The sequence below is a fragment of the Pygocentrus nattereri genome, chromosome 1 (genome assembly GCF_015220715.1).
Source record: "Pygocentrus nattereri isolate fPygNat1 chromosome 1, fPygNat1.pri, whole genome shotgun sequence".
Classification (NCBI taxonomy): domain Eukaryota; kingdom Metazoa; phylum Chordata; class Actinopteri; order Characiformes; family Serrasalmidae; genus Pygocentrus; species Pygocentrus nattereri.
In genome coordinates, this window is record NC_051211.1 from 54,062,678 (window position 1) to 54,079,966 (window position 17,289).

A 17,289-nucleotide genomic window follows, 5' to 3' on the forward strand; every position below is an offset into this window, starting at 1 on the left:
CACCTTAGCCATCACCTGAGATACTGTAGCAACAGCCTCGAAACACCTAAGCAAGCTTTGGTACCATCACAAGGGCCTAGGAACACCTTAGCAGCCACCTGGGATACTATAGCAACAGCCTAGAAACACATTTGCAACCACCTGGGATACCATAGCAACAGCCTAGAAGCACCTTAGCAACCACTTGGGATAATATAGCAACAGCGTAGAAACACCTTAGCAATCACCTGGGATAACATGGACAGAAACACTATAGCAACCACCTAACTACTACCAAGCAATGCCCTCACAACAAGCTGGAACACTATAGCAACCTCATAGCAACACCATAGCAACTACCTGGGATAACATAGCATCAGCCTATACACCCTTTAGCAACCACCTAAAAACTGCCAAGCAATGCCCTAACAACAAGCTGGAATACTATAGCAACCTTATAGCAACACTATAACAATTACCTGGACTTACTAAATAAACCAGATAAAGACGATCTGTGTTTGTTCTGCAACTGCTTTCACTTTGATGTTAAACTCTACAAAAGCACCCATTTGTTGTTTTGCCATTCAGAAAGTCTTTAATGTTTAAGTCCAACACCACTTTGCGAGGTGGCACCTGCCTGGAAAATCACGGAAATGTGAATCCGGATGGGACTGAAATGATCGATATCAGAGTTCAATATAAAACCAGTAAAATCAGTAATTCAGCCAGTAGTCTTCTAAGAGGAGGAGGGAGAAAAAGACCAATGTGGCTGATTCTTAAGGCAATAAAATCACCCAGGAGCACCAGAACCCCACGTCCACTTAGAGTGTACTCAGACTATGCCCGGCTGATTTGTCCCATGCCCAAGCACGATTGTCCCCCCCTTCCCACTCCCCCGCTGGCCTGCGCTCATACTTAACGTTCCTGGCCTGAGCACAATTGCCCCGCCTTGCACAGCACAGTGTAGTTCATGAAGGTACTTACTTTGTGGCTTATTCGGAGTCAATTTGGGCGCTGACTCACCTCCCTCTGTTAATCGTGCTGTATGTATAAGGGGATATTTTTGGAGGCAGTTGATGTTGAGGGACGAATTCGCCGCTTTACTCGCTGACAACAGTGTACATTTTTCAATAAGGTGAGATCCGGACCCGTTATTAGCCCAAATATCCTCCACTGAATTGAATAGTGGGTATTGACATCATGTATGAGTATATGATGGGGGGGGGGGGGGTGCCCGAGCCCGAGCCCGAGCCCATCGCTTCAAGCAGAGCCCAGGCACGGTACAGAACGATCATACTAGTCAAACGTCTTGGACTTGGGGGTCAAACGTGCTTGATCACGGATTGCCTAGTGTCCATATGTCAAACCCAAGGCCCACAACACAGTCCTGTCTGGCTGGCAACATCATTTAAATTTTCTATTGGCCTGTTTCACAAAGCCCTGTACTACAATCCCCAGCCAGCCCGGCAACATAGTCTCAGGTATCTAGATCAAGTAAATTGGTAAGTAGGACAGCTTTTCATGCAATATTTCAAGGTTTGCTACAAGTGCTTGTATGTGGAAATAACAATGGGCAGTTTGAGTTAGAGCATGAAAAAATGTTATTTAAAATGAAAATTTAAAAGCATAGGCATTCTCTGGGCCACCAATTTGTTGAGAATTTTTAACACGGCCTTTTCAGTGGTGGAGGTTGACACTGCTGGCCTAGTGTGAGTGCATAACTAATAATAGAAATAAGCAGCAGTGGCGCACGGGGCGGTAGCGTTGTTAGGCCTCGAAAAAGCACCTGTAAAGTCATCAGCGTTGACTCCTGGAGGGTTTATTTGAGCCAGAGCAAAGCAGATGAACTCGGCCTGAGTTTATATAACAGTAGATCGTACGGTCCCCCGTGTGTGTGGAGGGCGGGCGGTGGGGGGGGGGCGGGTAATCCCTCTCTTTCCTTGGTGCAACAGCACTGCGACCCTCGCTCTCTCCCTTTGCCTTCACCTCCTTCTTGTTTGATATCTCCGTTAACTGTTGTGATGGTGACAGAGATGTTGTGTGTGTTTATGTATTTGGGGGGTGGTGGGTAGGGGGAGTCGAGAGTTGTGGTAATTTTCCCCTCTCTCGTTGTAGACGTCCGTCCTTGGCAGGTTAGTAATTAGCGTTAGGGGTGGGGGGCTGCTGGAGCTGGAGGTCCGCGTAGCGTATTAGAAAAACAAAGCGGCAGGCTCGATAATGTGTCCATTGTGGTGGTGCATTAAGAGGCTCTTTGTGTGAGCTGGAGCACAGGGCTAATGATTGGCTAACAGCAGGTGAGGAAGCGGCTCTCCTCTGCCTGTCTTTCCATCTCTCCCTCTCTCTCTCTCTCTCTCTCTCTCCCTCCATCCTCTCTTCCTCCCACCCCGCTGTTGCTGCCATTAGAGAGACGAGCCTTTATTACAGCAAATGGACTTTAAATGAGCTTTATTGTGATGTGGCCTGCCTGTGCTAATTCTCTCTCTCTCTCTCTCTCTCTCTCTCTCTCTCTCTCTCTCTCTCTCTCTCTCTGCAGAGGCCCCCAGCATTGAGAGGCTGCTATCCAAGGATTGGAAGGACAAGCTGCTGGCCATGGGCTCTGGTCACTTTGGAGAGATCAAAGGTAAAGCGGGAAGAACCAGCCACACGCTTGCATGCACATTTTTCCTTTTCTGTTTTTCTTTTTTTTTTGTGTTTGTTGTTCTGTCGCTACAGTATCCGTCTCCTCTCGCTCCCCGTCGCTCTCCTGCTCCTCCACAGTCAGTCACAGCGCATTAGCAGCTCCGTAAATGTGCCACCTGCTTTTTGTTCCTCCTAATGGAAGCCGGCAGAAGAGTCTCTCTCTCTCTCTCTCTCTCTCTCTCTCTCTCTCTCTCTCTCCCTCTCTCTCTCTCTCTCTCTCGCTCACTCGCGTGCACCCCAGTCTGCCGGAATAAAGGAGAAAACTCTTTTTCTCTCCATCGCGCCAGCCTTGTTGTGCTGGAGAACAGCTGCTGATGTCATCAGCGTGCAGAAGTTTCTTTGTTGAGCCAAAGTTGAATTCTTTTGAAGCTTTTACGGTGCACGTTTGAAGGTTAGCCTCGCCGCTAACCTCGCCGTCTGGCCGGTTAATGAGCTACCGAAGTTGGGGAGGGGTGGGTGGGGTGGTGGGGGGGTGTTGGACTTGTTAGCGCTAGCACGGTTAATGATACACCATGTTCGGCCACTCGAGCGCAGCGGGAACGCGCTGCGCTGTTAGAGCTACAAGTGGAAGTGCATGTTTCCCTGAGCGCGGGCGCTTTGAATGGGGCTAACTGGCCTTCGCCGGCAAGTGTTCGGCACATGGAGGTGGGCTGCACTCGTTATAGGCCTGCAGAAAGTGGGACCACCCTTCCTTCATTCAGTTCATTTAGCAGAACTAAAGGGAATCACATTTTCAGTATTGCGTGTATTCATTCCATCCTTTCCTTTTGCACGGGTACCTGTCCACATCTCCGAAGTTCGGTCTCAGAAGTTGGTTGTACCTTCTGTGTCTGACCATCTGAGCAATGCCAAAGACACATTTAGACTTGTTAGTCCGTGAAACCTCACATTTCAGATTCCAGATGTCGCGTTCCAGTGCAGATGTTCTTCCTTTTCTTAGTATTCTCAGCTTGCGGCTCATCGAAATGAGAAATTCTGTTGGATGTGCAGATTCATGTTCATGCACGCACGTTGTGGGGACCCTTCTTCCTTGTGGATCCGTATCCTTGTGGATAAATCATTGAATTTTAAGGTGAAGACATGTTTTAAAGTCAGAGTTCAGGTAAGGCGAGTAGTAGTTCTGGTTAAGGTTTGGGTAAGTCGCCAGGACAGGAATGGAAGTCCCCACAATTCACAGAAACAAGCATGTGTGTGTGAAGCAGAGTAGACGTGTATTGAGCAAGAGTGAAGACAGTATACGCAGTGATATGACCTCATACTTGCTGAGTTATAGATATATAGGGGTAGTGGTTGAAATGGGAACCTCAAATAAAAAGAGGCTACAGGCGCTGCTCTGTGGGCGACCCTGGAAAGTTCAGCTCCTCACTGCTGGGCTTTAGTTACATTTAGGGCATCATACGCCTTCAAAGAGGGGGGCAATTATTTATTATCACCCACCCCTAATTCTCTGGTATGAAGGCGTCAGAACTGCTGGAACTATTTAAGGTGGAACGGGAAATTTAGCCAGCTACCTACTGAGACAAGGACCAGAATACACTGAAATGGCATTAAACTAAGATAATTTAGTGGTTATCATCACTTCTAACAGAGAAACTTCTCACATTTGTAGGTTTCTTTGGTCACTTGTGCTCCGTCTTGCCGTTTTTTCTTTTTCCCTCATATCTCTCTGTTTGGAGTCTCTGAAAAACCTCTGTTTGGAAGCTCTAACACCTCGCCCCACCCCTCTATCTCAGCAAGAATCAGGACACCCCACCCCTAGACGTGAAACAGAGGGCTGAGCGCTAAGTAGTAAAGGGCGAGGAGTGAAATGGGGTCCAAGACTTAAATGGCCAGCGTGTATGTGTATCACTGGCCGGCTCTTCAGAGGGTTTGAACAGCGCCGCGTAAGGACGTGATCTGTTTTTCGGAAGCCGATTCAACTGGATGTTCTGTAGCATCACATGAGAGCAGCATGTCAGAGATCAGATCAGGCATGGCAGGGACCGAGAGAGACGGAGAGACGGAGAAACCGAGGTTGAAAAGAAAAGCGCAAGAGAACAAGTGAATGAGTGCCCTCAGGCTAGGCTTTCTCCTCTCCCTCTCTTTCTCTCTGCTTCTTTCTCTTTCTCTTCTCCCTCTATACCTCAGTGCAGTGCTTCGGGGAGTTATCTGTTAAGTCTGGCCATTAATTAGGGGTGAGGGCTGCTTGACAGCTATTACGTTGTTACAGATTGGTTAATTACTGCGGACTGTGATATGAGGCGGCCTGCAGAAGTAGCCTAAGGATGTTTGGAAGCAGAGGAAACTGCTTATTGATCCTGGCCTATACTCTCAACAGCCAAGCTGAAAAGCCATTGGGCCTGATTGATGAGACTTGAGTTTCTCGTGTGTGTGTTGGTGTGTGGGTGCGGGTGCATGTTGGGATGTGTGTGGGTGTAGGGGTGTGTGTTTGCGCGTGTGTGTGTGTTTTGCGTGTGTGTACAAGGTATATGCTACATTGTGGGGACCCAAACCTGTTTACGCTCCTTACATTGAGGGGACCTTTCTTCCTTGTGGGGACCACAAGCTTGTCCCCACAGCAAACATCTTTCAATTTTAATGTAAATTTTAATGTTTGGGTGATCCACTGTAGATACTTTGTAGTTCCTCAAGCTGTCTTTAACTAGCATTCAACTTCATATCGAAGAAATGCAACTGAACTTGAAGTTATATTAAATCTAATCCTAAACCTAAAGCTAGTCCTCAACCTAGACCTACGTATAATGTTGTTGATGCTCAACTGAGTATGACCAGAAAATGTGTTAATATTAAGTATCTATAGATCATCTATAGGGGACCACCCACGTAAAGTGTGACCAGTGAATGGAAGTCCCCATAATTCACAAAAACAAACTTGTGTGTGAGCATGTATTCCTGCGTGTGTAACCCTTAAAAGTTCATCAGCTACTCTGTAGTAATTAGGCTCATCGAAATAAGAAAGTGCAGTAAGTAGAAAAGAAGAGATTTTATTATGATATGGATTTAATACAAAGGTATTGTTGTGCTTTATGTAACTAATAGGCGTAAATACCAGTCAGAACGGCCGATATGTGAAAGTTGTTCATTTTTCTGGAAGGATGGTACAGAAACACCTGTGGATGTTTTCACATCAGCTTGATTTTAAGAGCTGTTTATCTGATGGGGGCAGCTTTGGTGTCTACCAGGCCTTCCAGGTGGTTGTCAGGAGCCACATTTTCTCTGTAGCTTCCAATCAAGCAAGTTCACTCATTTCAGAAATATCTCCTCATGCTTTTTTGACCGTAAAGTAAATGAATGAAGGCTGATCTCTGACCTACTGCAGTAAAAAGAAAGCGAGGACTTTCTAAGAGTGTGTTTATGCCCACTAGCCTAAGAATACCTACAGTGTTACACTCCTCCCTGTGTTTTTGCTTTATTAGTCCCCTCTATGAACGAGAGGCCTACAGAGATCCTTTCAGCTGCAGGAGAACGAGAGAAAGCTCCCTTTGATCCCTCCGTCTCTCCCTCTCCCTCCATCTTTCTCTCTTTCTTTCTCCCTCTGGAAGAGCCGTCACTTTCCACACAAGCCCCTCTCTTGTGCCGAGCGTCTCCGCTCCACACCCGTGTGTGAAAGGCCCAGTCTCTGAGCTGTTAAGGACAGCCGCTGGCTTATTTTTCCAATGAGCCACTCCTGACAGTTGCCTTTATTGTTCATTGTTGAGTGTGTGTGAGTGTGGTTAGGGGATTGGAGATGGGGGGGATAAATGGACCATACTCTCACCTTCCTGTGGGGGGCACGAGGTCAGGTCAGCTCCTGTGACTCCCCCGTTTTTTTCCTCTTTTTTCTCCTCATCTGTTTTCCCCCCATCGAGGAATGTGGCCCCTCTCAAGGTAGAGCGAGGAACAAAGGGGGATTGTGCAAACGATGTGCGTGTGTGTGTGTGTGTGTGTGTGTGTGTGTGTGTGTGTGTGTGTGTGTGTGTGTAAGGGGGTGGGGTGTACACCTATAGATATGTGACCCCAAATGCACACACACACATGAACCTACTGACATACATTTGTTCTCTGTTGACTTTTGGAGCAGGCAGGGTGACGGATCACACACACAGCCTCATTTTATATAATGTTAGGATATAGGGTCCATATGTATTACACACACACACGCGCACACACACACACACACACACATATATATGTGTGTGTGTCTGTGTGTGTGTGTGTGTGTGTGTGTGTGTGTGTGTGTGTGTGTGTGTGTGTGTGTGTGTGTGTGTGTATAGAAGTCCCATGATGTCCCATATGCTTTATATATACATATGATATATGTTTAAGTTAACATCTGAAATGATATCACATATATTATATAGTGCCTATATATGTCCCTATATACCAGTATTGTATAAAATATCTTCTGTATATATATATATAGTGAGTGTGTGTGTGTGAGAACCTATTTGCAAAAATAAGTCCCATATGTCTTATATTTTTGTTAGTCCCTAAATATAATAATATAAATATGTTCTATATAAATTACATATATGCAAGTACTATATATAATATCTCCCCTATGTGTTATATATGTGTACATAATAATAATAACTCCCATATGAAATAATATGAAATAATATATGTAATATTATAATAAATGTAATGTAGTACTTCAATCAGTATCTTCCATGTGTATTACGCATATGCAAGTACTGTAATATTATGTGCCAGATATATACGCAGGTATTTATAGGTAATAGTAATATGTTCTGTATACACTGCAAATGCTCTACATGTTACATATATGTACCTACAATACATATACCTATAACATGTCATACATATACCATTACTGTCCGCACAAACCCTCCAAACCTTCTGTAAACTAACTCACTTATTAGGAAGGACTAACGTTCTTAACTTTCAATGGTAGTTAATGTAACGAGATTTTATTCCAATCGTTTTTGGGCATTTTTAGTTTGGTTATGAAATTTTGTAACAGTGTAAACAGCAGCTGGTATATATTATAATGAAATAAATCAGCAGTGGTGTTACAAGACTTTGTTCCAACTGCGACAGTGTGTAATAATAATCCACCCTATATTATATTTGTGTACCTATATGTACATGTAAGTGCCTATATGTAATGTAAAACTCCTAAGCCTAACCTGGCATAACCACAGTGACTAAAAAAGGAAGAACTAAAAAAAAAGTCAGGACCTTTTTGTCGATCTCTGCTTTTCCTTCAAGCTTAGGCCCTGAAAATGTAGCAAAACAAGCACATGTACACACACGCTGTGGTCTTCTAGGCTGAACGACATCCCTGAGAGTGATTTAACTCTTCCTCTCTCGCCGTCTAATGGTATATCACCTCATACGCTACAGCAGCTCAGCCCAAACAAGGGTCAAAGATCACTTCACGCCAAATGCTCGGCAAGCCCTCGCCAAATCCAGCAGTGGCGCGAGAGTGATAACACACATGTGGCGTCCTGCACCCTTGCTGACCTCTGGCCTGCCACCCCCACAGGTACCCCGGACAGCCTGGCGGAGAAGGAGCGGCAGCTGATGGGCATGATCAGCCAGCTGAGCAGCCTGAGAGAGCAGCTACTGGCCGCACATGAGGAGCAGAAGAAGCTGGCCGCATCGCAGATAGAGAAACAGAGGCAGCAGATGGAGCTCGCAAAGCAGCAGCAGGACCAGGTAGAGGAGACACACACACAAACACACACACACACACATGCTACATATGCTACAGACACACACAGTGTTTGGTTACTTACTGAAAAAAGGGAATCTAATATAAATTACTGCTTCTCTCAAACTGTAATAGAGATTAATTCTGCGCCTACTTTTATATCTGTGTGAGTATCTTTGCCATGATGCAGCTCAGAAATCCAGTTCAAACCCTTCCTGAATCCGTAGAGCCGCCCTTTCCACTCCATCTCATCACGAGATCATACGAGACTCTCACCTGGAGTTATGAGCCTCTGAAGAGGGGCTGAGATACACCTCATCTGCCTCTCACCGTGTGGAGCTGGTGGGTTCGTGTGTCCGTCTACATGCTGTGTGAAACTGACCGATACACACTCAGGAAATCAGTAAGGACTGACCGTCACGCCGGAAACCCTTCATTCTTCACTCAGTCCACATCGGAGACTCGTGTGAAACGGCGTCAGAGAGTTTACAGCTGCTGAAGCTGCTGCAGCGGGTTTGGAAAGCAGTGATGAAGATAACGGAGCGTTTAGATATGGAACATGTCGCTGCTGTCGGGACAAAATCTCTCATCTCCATTTTTGGCATTTTTCCGTTTCTGCCATAATTTGAAAATGCCTGTTACTCTTTACAGTGTGTAAAAAAATCATGAGGAATGGAAAACAAGAGATGGCCAAAAATAACTGAAAAACATCTGGTTCCATTGACTTACAATGAAAGTGACGAAGGTTTTTTCCTTCTCCTGTAAAGTCACCATTATGGAAATACAAGGTTTAGTTCCGACAACAGCGACGTGAGTTTTGTGTTATACGAAGTGCCTTTAAAGAGAATGTAAGATGAACGCCACCCCGAACGTTTCTGTCCGAACCCAACTTGACCCGACCTGAGCAAGCAAACCAAGCGTGGTTCATCATTTATGCACTCATTGCACACAGAAATCTATGGCTCTACATGCTGAGCCTGATAAAATGAGCTTCTCTGGTGGCAGATTTAAAGCAGCGGCTCCTTTTGGTTCTGATGCCGGGCCTGTTGGGTTCATGAGGTTAATAATATGAGTGAGTGATGCTGCTTGAAAACTGAGACGCTAGCCAGTCGAAACAGTCCGTAAACAGCCTGGAAACAAGATCTTCATGAATAAAATGTAAACCTAACAGAACTGTGTCTGAGCAGAAGTCAAGCGCATCAGATTTACAGCAGCGTGAGTAGCTCCTTCAAAGAAGTGAAGCTGCAAAATGACCAGATGTGTTTCGCAGGTGTGTGTAAGTGCGTGCACACACTCGTTCGTTTATAAGGCGAGCGCACGGGTGGAAATCCAGACTCACACTGAGCACATTGTGAGGAGAGCTCAGTCCAGATCCGCACACACACACACACACACACACACACTCATCCACACACACGAGAGAAGCACACTGCATACACACACCACCTCCAACCACAATCACAGGGCTAATGCGTGTGTGTGTGTGTGAGAGAGAGAGAAACCTGAGAGTGTTCCAGTCCCCTCCAGCACACAGGCAGGCGTCTGCAGCTATTTGCATAGAGAAGAGTGTTCTGGAGCTTTGTTGTGCATGAAGTCGCTGCTGGGAAACTGTACAAAGGGAACACGTTCACATAAACTGTGCTCCAGGTGTAACATCGCCTCCTCACAACCTCCCTCGTGTCGGCGCACAAGCACGAAAACACACGCCGAAGACTTCCAGTACACTCAGCAAACAGAAACACACACAAACGCATCAGTGCCTCATGACTGAACGTAGCTTTTATTGGATTAGCCTCTTTCTGCAGGCCCCCTAGTGGCCATTCCTCTGGCAGGATGGATTTAATACCAGTTGTTTGTTTATTCTCAGTCATTTATAATTAATATAATCAGAAAATAATTTGTTCCAGGTGTAACTATTATCAGATAAACTAGGACACTGTTTAATTAGCCATGTTTACATGCAGCCTGATAATCCGTTAATAATCCAACTGATAACTCAATCGGAACAGAATACGTCCACGTATACACTTTAATCGGAATAGTCTAGTCCGACTGAGGCTATTTGGAATACAATTTATAATAGATTGATCGAGGTGGATAATCCTGTAAATCATCCGTTAAATAGAAGAATAATGCTCGTGTAAACTCCTGTATCCGATTACATTCCCTATCGGAAAGTTTGTCCGATCTGCATGTGCGTCGCGAAGTTCACGCTCTGATCTTTAAAAGACGGCGGTGGGACGGACGTCCAGCTTATGCGTCTCAGATCACGACGTCTTCCTCTCGGCCTTCTTTAATAAGGACGTGTGAAGGACGTTTTCCTGAGTCTGACGTCATTTTAAAGCAGTTAAAAACACAATCACTGCTCACTGCTGCTCATCTCACTCTGACTGGAGCTCACATGATGCTGGCTGTCATAGTAACGTCTACACTAAGTGGTTCTGTACACATATGTGCGTGATTTTACCTAAATACACTGCCACCTTAAATTTACTGACACCTTAAATACACTGCCACCTTAAATTCACTGCCACCTTGAATTTACTGCTACTTTAATACACTGCCACCTTAAATCTCCTGCAGGTAGATTCATTGTTGGTTATGCTGAATGTTCTGAACATTCCACCATTTATTTTCAATGGGATTTTTTTTTTGTTTTTGTATTTTTTTATGAAAACCATATCAGTCCAAAATTTTTGAGCACAGAATTCCTATATATAAGGAGCATTTGTGCAGAACGTGGTGGTTGCATGTCAAAAAGAAATGTGGACTGTGAAAAAGTTGGTAAAATTTGAGCGTAGAATAAGAAGAATAAGAAGAAGTTTACGCAGAACAGTAAGTTGGCTTTTCCGAACCAACATAGAGAAAAAAAGAAACAACAGCCCAGTCATTAAGTTTACAGACGTACCAGCAAAAACCAATGACTACTTTTAGAAACCAGTCAGAGATTATCTAAAAAGAATGGGAATAAGAATGAAACCCAGAGACCATCCAAACACGGACACTTTCATGACTTCCACAGTGATTCCAAACTTCTGCAGTGTTGTATACGTGCATGTGTGCCCTGAGGCAGCTCCTTGTTTCTGAATATTCGAGCTGACGGTCGCTTTGTGGTCTCTTGTGTCTCCAGATTGCTCGGCAACAGCAGCAGCTCCTGCAGCAGCAACACAAAATCAACCTCCTGCAGCAGCAGATCCAGGTGTGTCTTCAAATCTGTGTATGTGTGCATGTGTGTGTGACGTCAGCGTGTAACAATGGAAATTCACGGCAATCAGTTCTGGTTGATAGATGCGACCAGACGCCATGTAAACCCACACGCGCATCCACAGCATCAGCACCGCCTTACAAATCAGCCCACCAATCAGCAATCAACCCCCCTCCACCAATCACAGGCAAGAATCAGCTGGGCTGTCTTGCAGCTCATCCAGCAGCCTCTTTATCCACGAACAATCACCAACCGACTCTGCTAGACTGACCACTTCTATGACTTTGAGTCCAAAACAAAACACTTTGTCTGAGAAACTCAGTATTAAATTATTGATTATTTAGCTTGGAATCAAAAGAATTGATCTATATTAGAGATGGATAGTAACTGGCTACATTGACTCAAGTACAGTGCTGATGGGTTTGTGCTCATAATGCTTTTACTCCTGCATCTTGTCAAGTGAAATGATCAGAAATCCACTCGATAATCTACTTTTCTTAATGGTTTTACCTGTTTTAAGTGATTTTATTAAGTAAAATTATCTCACTATATTGGCAGAGCATTTTGCTTGTTTTAAGAAATGCCAGTAGAGTGAGAAGGGATAAAATGACTAAATGATAAAATAAACTAAATCATCTTCTAATAACTGCACAACCGTCTCAAAATAAGAAATATTAGATATATCGACCAGAAATACGATCATTTTACGTGACAAGTTACTATTTTTTGTAGTGTGTACTTTTTACTCAGTTAGATTTTACCAATTGATGCTTAGTTACTAATTTTTTATTTTATTTTATTCTGTTGTGGTTGACGACTGATCTGTGCTGCTTTGTGATTGGTCACATCTCTGACTTCGGAGCTTTACCATTTTATTTGAGACAAAATGAGTCCCAAAAACTGAGGAATAGAGCCGTACAAACAGTTCTAGTGCTGGCAGACGCTTCACTGAAGTTTTACAAGTTACAAGTTTACTAGGTACTTTAATAGTTGTTGATCTGCTACTTTTTGGCATTTTCAAAAGTTGCGAAAACCAGCACTATATGCTGGATATCGCTGCTGACGCAACAAAACCTTGTGTCTCAATTTCTGTCGATTTTCAGTTTTTAACATATTTTGAAAACACATGATGGCCTTTATATTGTGTGTGAATTTCAGGATGAAGGGGCCAAAATAAATGGCCAAAATTGACTCTGAAAAAATTCTGGTTCCATTGACTTCCATTGAAAGTAATGTATGTTTTTTCCTTCTCCTGTAAAATTGCCATTTTGGAGATATAAGCTTTTGTTCCGACAGCAGCGATGTACTGAAACTAAACGTTAAACATTATTATTGTCAGCATATTTATACAGAATTTCCCAACAGAAAACAACACACACCCTCCTCTGCTTACCTGTTAGCCCTGCTATGCTAAAGTTCCTCACGCCACTGCTGCCACTGCAGCAAACACCTGGCAAACTTAACAAACAAGAGGAAAGGTCTGCTGTGACTTTCCACCAACCCTACACTCCCTCTCATCATCTGCGGAGTGACTGATGTGCTGTTGAACTTTGTCCCTGGTTTCACTCAGGGGCATGTTTACCCACTTCTCAAACTCAGGAGCTGTTCAGAGCACGGCTATTGTTATGAGACAGGGAGAAAGACAGAGCACGAGAGGGACTGTGAGAGAACCTGAAACCTTCTACAGTAAAAAACACAACAGAAATAAACACAAAACACACCTGAGCTCAACTCGAGCCCCATGTTGCACGTGATAAATCCAGACTGACACCTTGTGGTTCTGTGCAGGTCCAACTGTGCACCTTAAATCAGTTCCTCCAGGTGAAAAGTTGGTATTTGTTCCTTTTCATAACCGAATGATTTAAAACAGAGCAGTAGAGTAAAAGCCTGGAGGCGAGGCGGGGCGGGGTGTGTGGAGTCAGTCCAGCTTAGAACAGATCATTTCAGTGGATTATGGTTCAGTTATGTTCCCTGACTAAAGGCACTGAGATGGACCCTTGAGGGTCCCACCCCAGTGACGAGAGGGGGGCTGCCCCAGTGATGGTTTAGCACCTTTATTTCTGGGAGTGTAGGGGGTGAGTTGGGAAGCGGGCGTCTAATCTGGCTGATAATGTCGATAATTTGTGGATTGCAGGTGTTTATATGTACATGAAGCCTCTTTTAGACTGAAGATGAATCTGATTTGGTTGTGAAAGTGGGTCTTGAGTTTAGGTCTCGCCTTTGTCCCGGACGCCATATCACACTGAGGCTATTCACACACCCACATACTCAGACGGCGCCCCCTACTGGACTGTACGTGTGGACTGTGTGTGATGCAGCTGTTTGTTTGTCTACATGTGCACATGCCATGCAGCTCAGAGTGAATGTGCGTAAAGTGCTATTAAAACAGGTTTGGTTTTCCGTGGAAAGGTGGGAGATGTAGTTTTACAGCAGGATGTCTTTAATGCTTATTCACACAGGATAAGGAATCTCAGATGAAGTGGCTGCTTGATTTACGGACTTCTTTATCCCAAATTATTTCATGATAGTTGTCATATGTACCCCTCACTGCCTTAAGTGAATGCAATGCTAGCAGCGTCATTAGCTTGGGAATTTGCAGGCAACAGTCAAAATCACTGGAAAAACTGGACTATTTTACTAGTTTTAATGTTTTGAGTCATACAAGTGAGGCAGAACAAGACATATGGGTTTGGTTTCAGCCACAAACAGCTTCAAGTGCCTCAATACACAAGAAAAGTTTGTTTGTTTGCTTGTTTTTCAGAATATATAGCATTTCTACTGACAAACCAGCTCACATGGGACTAATATAATCTGGAATTATTTCCATTGTTTTGTTTTATAGCATGGGATTAATATAATCTGGGGTTATATATAGTTTTGATTCATAGCACGGGATTAATATAACCTGGGATTATAGCTATTGTTTTGTTTAATAGCACAGGATTAATATAACCTGGGATTATAGCTATTGCTTTGTTTAATAGCACAGGATTAATATAACCCGGGATTATAGCTATTGTTTTGTTTAATAGCACAGGATTAATATAACCTGGGATTATAGCTATTGCTTTGTTTCATATTATGTGATTAATATAACCTGTGGTTATTTCTGTTGTTTTGATTTATAGCACGGGATTAATATAACCTGGGATTATAGCTATTGCTTTGTTTAATAGCACAGGATTAATATAACCTGGGATTATAGCTATTGCTTTGTTTTATAGCACGGGATTAATATAACCTGGGATTATAGCTATTGCTTTGTTTAATAGCACAGGATTAATATAACCTGGGATTATAGCTATTGCTTTGTTTAATAGCACAGGATTAATATAACCTGGGATTATAGCTATTGCTTTGTTTTATAGCACGGGATTAATATAACCTGGGATTATAGCTATTGCTTTGTTTAATAGCACAGGATTAATATAACCTGGGATTATAGCTATTGCTTTGATTTATAGCACGGGATTAATATAACCTGGGATTATAGCTATTGCCTTGTTTTATAGCACAGGATTAATATAACCTGGGATTATTGCTATTGCTTTGTTTTATAGCACAGGATTAATATAACCTGGGATTATAGCTATTCTTTTTTTTTCATTGCATGGGATTAATATAACTTGGGGTTATGTTATTGGTTCTTTTCATATCATACTATTAATTATATAACCTGCTGCATTATTAATATAAGAAGGTAAAAGCCAGATTTGGGCTACAGTCACAGAGAAATGCAGATAATAATTATATTACTTCATCTCCCCATATAAAACTAAGCCCATCAAAACAGTGTTTATGTATGTGCCTACTTCAAATGCATATCACTGTTGGCAAGTTTATCTGTGTGTGTGTGTGTGCGTGTGTGTGTGTGTGTGTGTGTGTGTGTGTGTGTGTGTGCTTGGAGCAGCTGTGTGTGTGCGTCCGCTCGAAAAACACGTCCGCTTGAGTGCTTCAGAGAAACGACCCTCAGAGAAACAAAGCTCCTTTTTCCCATGACTTCGCAACCTTTTCCCAAACAAGCATCTCTGCATTCAGCCCCATGGAACAATAGTTTCTCACACTGAGCAGACAGAGCAGAGCCTCGTTAGCAGCCAATCACAGCGCTTCATCAGCCTCGCACTCGCTCAGCGCTGAAGACAGCAGCCCAGACATGCAGGCATGAAGCCGTCGCTTCAGCTTTGGACCTGTTCTTGATATGTGGTGGTATATTTCGCGTTGGTTCTCTATGAATGAGGAACACTTAAAGAAACGTTCCGCTCAAATTTCCTCATTTTAATAAACAATTCCCTCACATTTGGTCAGAAAACATTGTCCAGTCTTGAGGATGATAAGCTTTGCCTTCTGGAACAGTGCCACACTCTAAAAGAGCCACAAAGGGTTCATGGAGTGATACCATACACTCTGAAGAAGATGGTTCTTCAAGGGTCTTTGGTAAAGAAAACGGTTCCATGTAGAACGATGAACACTTAAAGAACCTTTTGCATGACTATAGTGTTCTCTGCATGTTGATGGAAAATGTGCTGTATATACTGCAGTTCTATATAGAACCTTTTTGAAAACGGTCCTATGTAGCACCAAAAGGGGTTCTTCTGAGGTCACAAGCTTAACATCGTAACGATAGCAGAGCCCTTTTTGATGCTATATAGGCGGGGTTCTTTGAGTGTTCATGGTTCTATATGGAACTATAATCTTATTATTACCGAACCCTTGAACAACCATCACTTTTACATGTGTACCAATTAGGTAATGTAAGGTTCCTTCAACTTAAAAAAGGTTCTTTAAACATCTCATTTACAAAGAATAGTTTCAAAGAACCCCTCACTGAAAGGTTTTTAGGAGAACCAAAAGTGGCGGAACAGAAAAGATTCTTGGCACCTTTATTAAGAGTGCAGGAGCCTTGACCGTTAGAACTTTGAGTTATTACTTATGTTTAGCTATGTTATAATTAGGTTATTACATATTTAATTGCATAATATACAAAGAGATACATTTCCGTCTGATGCACATTTTATTTTGGCAGTTTTTAGGCCGCACTTGACAAAAACATGACAAAAAGGTCAATTTTGCCTTTCCACAAAACACAGCTGCATGCATGACAGCGACTGTCCAGGAATTCAAAACATAATAAAACATCTCATTGAATTTGCACTTTTCCACTTACTGACCAAACTGAACTACGAGTGAGAAATTAAATTATTTATTATTAATTCCAACATACTTTTGTTATGGCTAGCAATGACATCAACTTAAGGGTTCCGTCCTTCCACTGTAAGCACTGGAGTAGTTTGGGAAGTGGGACTGTATGACTACGAGGGGCTTCTAGAACAGTTCATATGTACCCACATGCCGAGAAGCTCAATACAGCAAGGCTCCCGCAGAGCATTTGAAAGACTTTCCCTGTGTGGAAACTTGGTAAACTCTTAAAGCAGGTAGTCAAAGCTACCTATCACAGGCCACTTCATAAGGCTCCCTGGGGGCAGCAAATACAGCATATACACATCTAGCAGTGCCCCCGAACTATCTTTGATTCTCATTAAAACCCTCCGTGCTTGGACCCCTGGCATTGCCACCGAGCGAGCCGCGAGAGAGCCCACTTTGGATAAAAAGAAAGCACCTGCCGAGCGGCTGGAGGCTCACGTGGCGGTGCGAGGCATCGAGGCACGAAACGCAGGCCATCTATAATACATTTCCACGCTTAAGAAGAGGCATAATAGCCAGGCAGGCCTTTAGGCCCGCGCCACTGCTGCCGCTGCCTCTACTGCTTCTT

General features: G+C 43.5%; 1 protein-coding gene across 7 annotated transcripts in view; it reads left to right on the forward strand.

Moving 5' to 3' along the window:
* Positions 1-17,289, forward strand: part of sox5 (SRY-box transcription factor 5) — a 418,494-nt gene that overhangs the window by 331,853 nt on the left and 69,352 nt on the right. For all 7 annotated transcript variants that reach the window (XM_037539858.1, XM_037539854.1, XM_037539868.1 and 4 more), the window contains 3 exons: positions 2,513-2,599; positions 8,147-8,319; positions 11,445-11,513. In XM_037539858.1, coding sequence (XP_037395755.1) covers positions 2,513-2,599; positions 8,147-8,319; positions 11,445-11,513 — 329 coding nt within the window. The remainder of the gene's footprint in view (positions 1-2,512; positions 2,600-8,146; positions 8,320-11,444; positions 11,514-17,289) is intronic.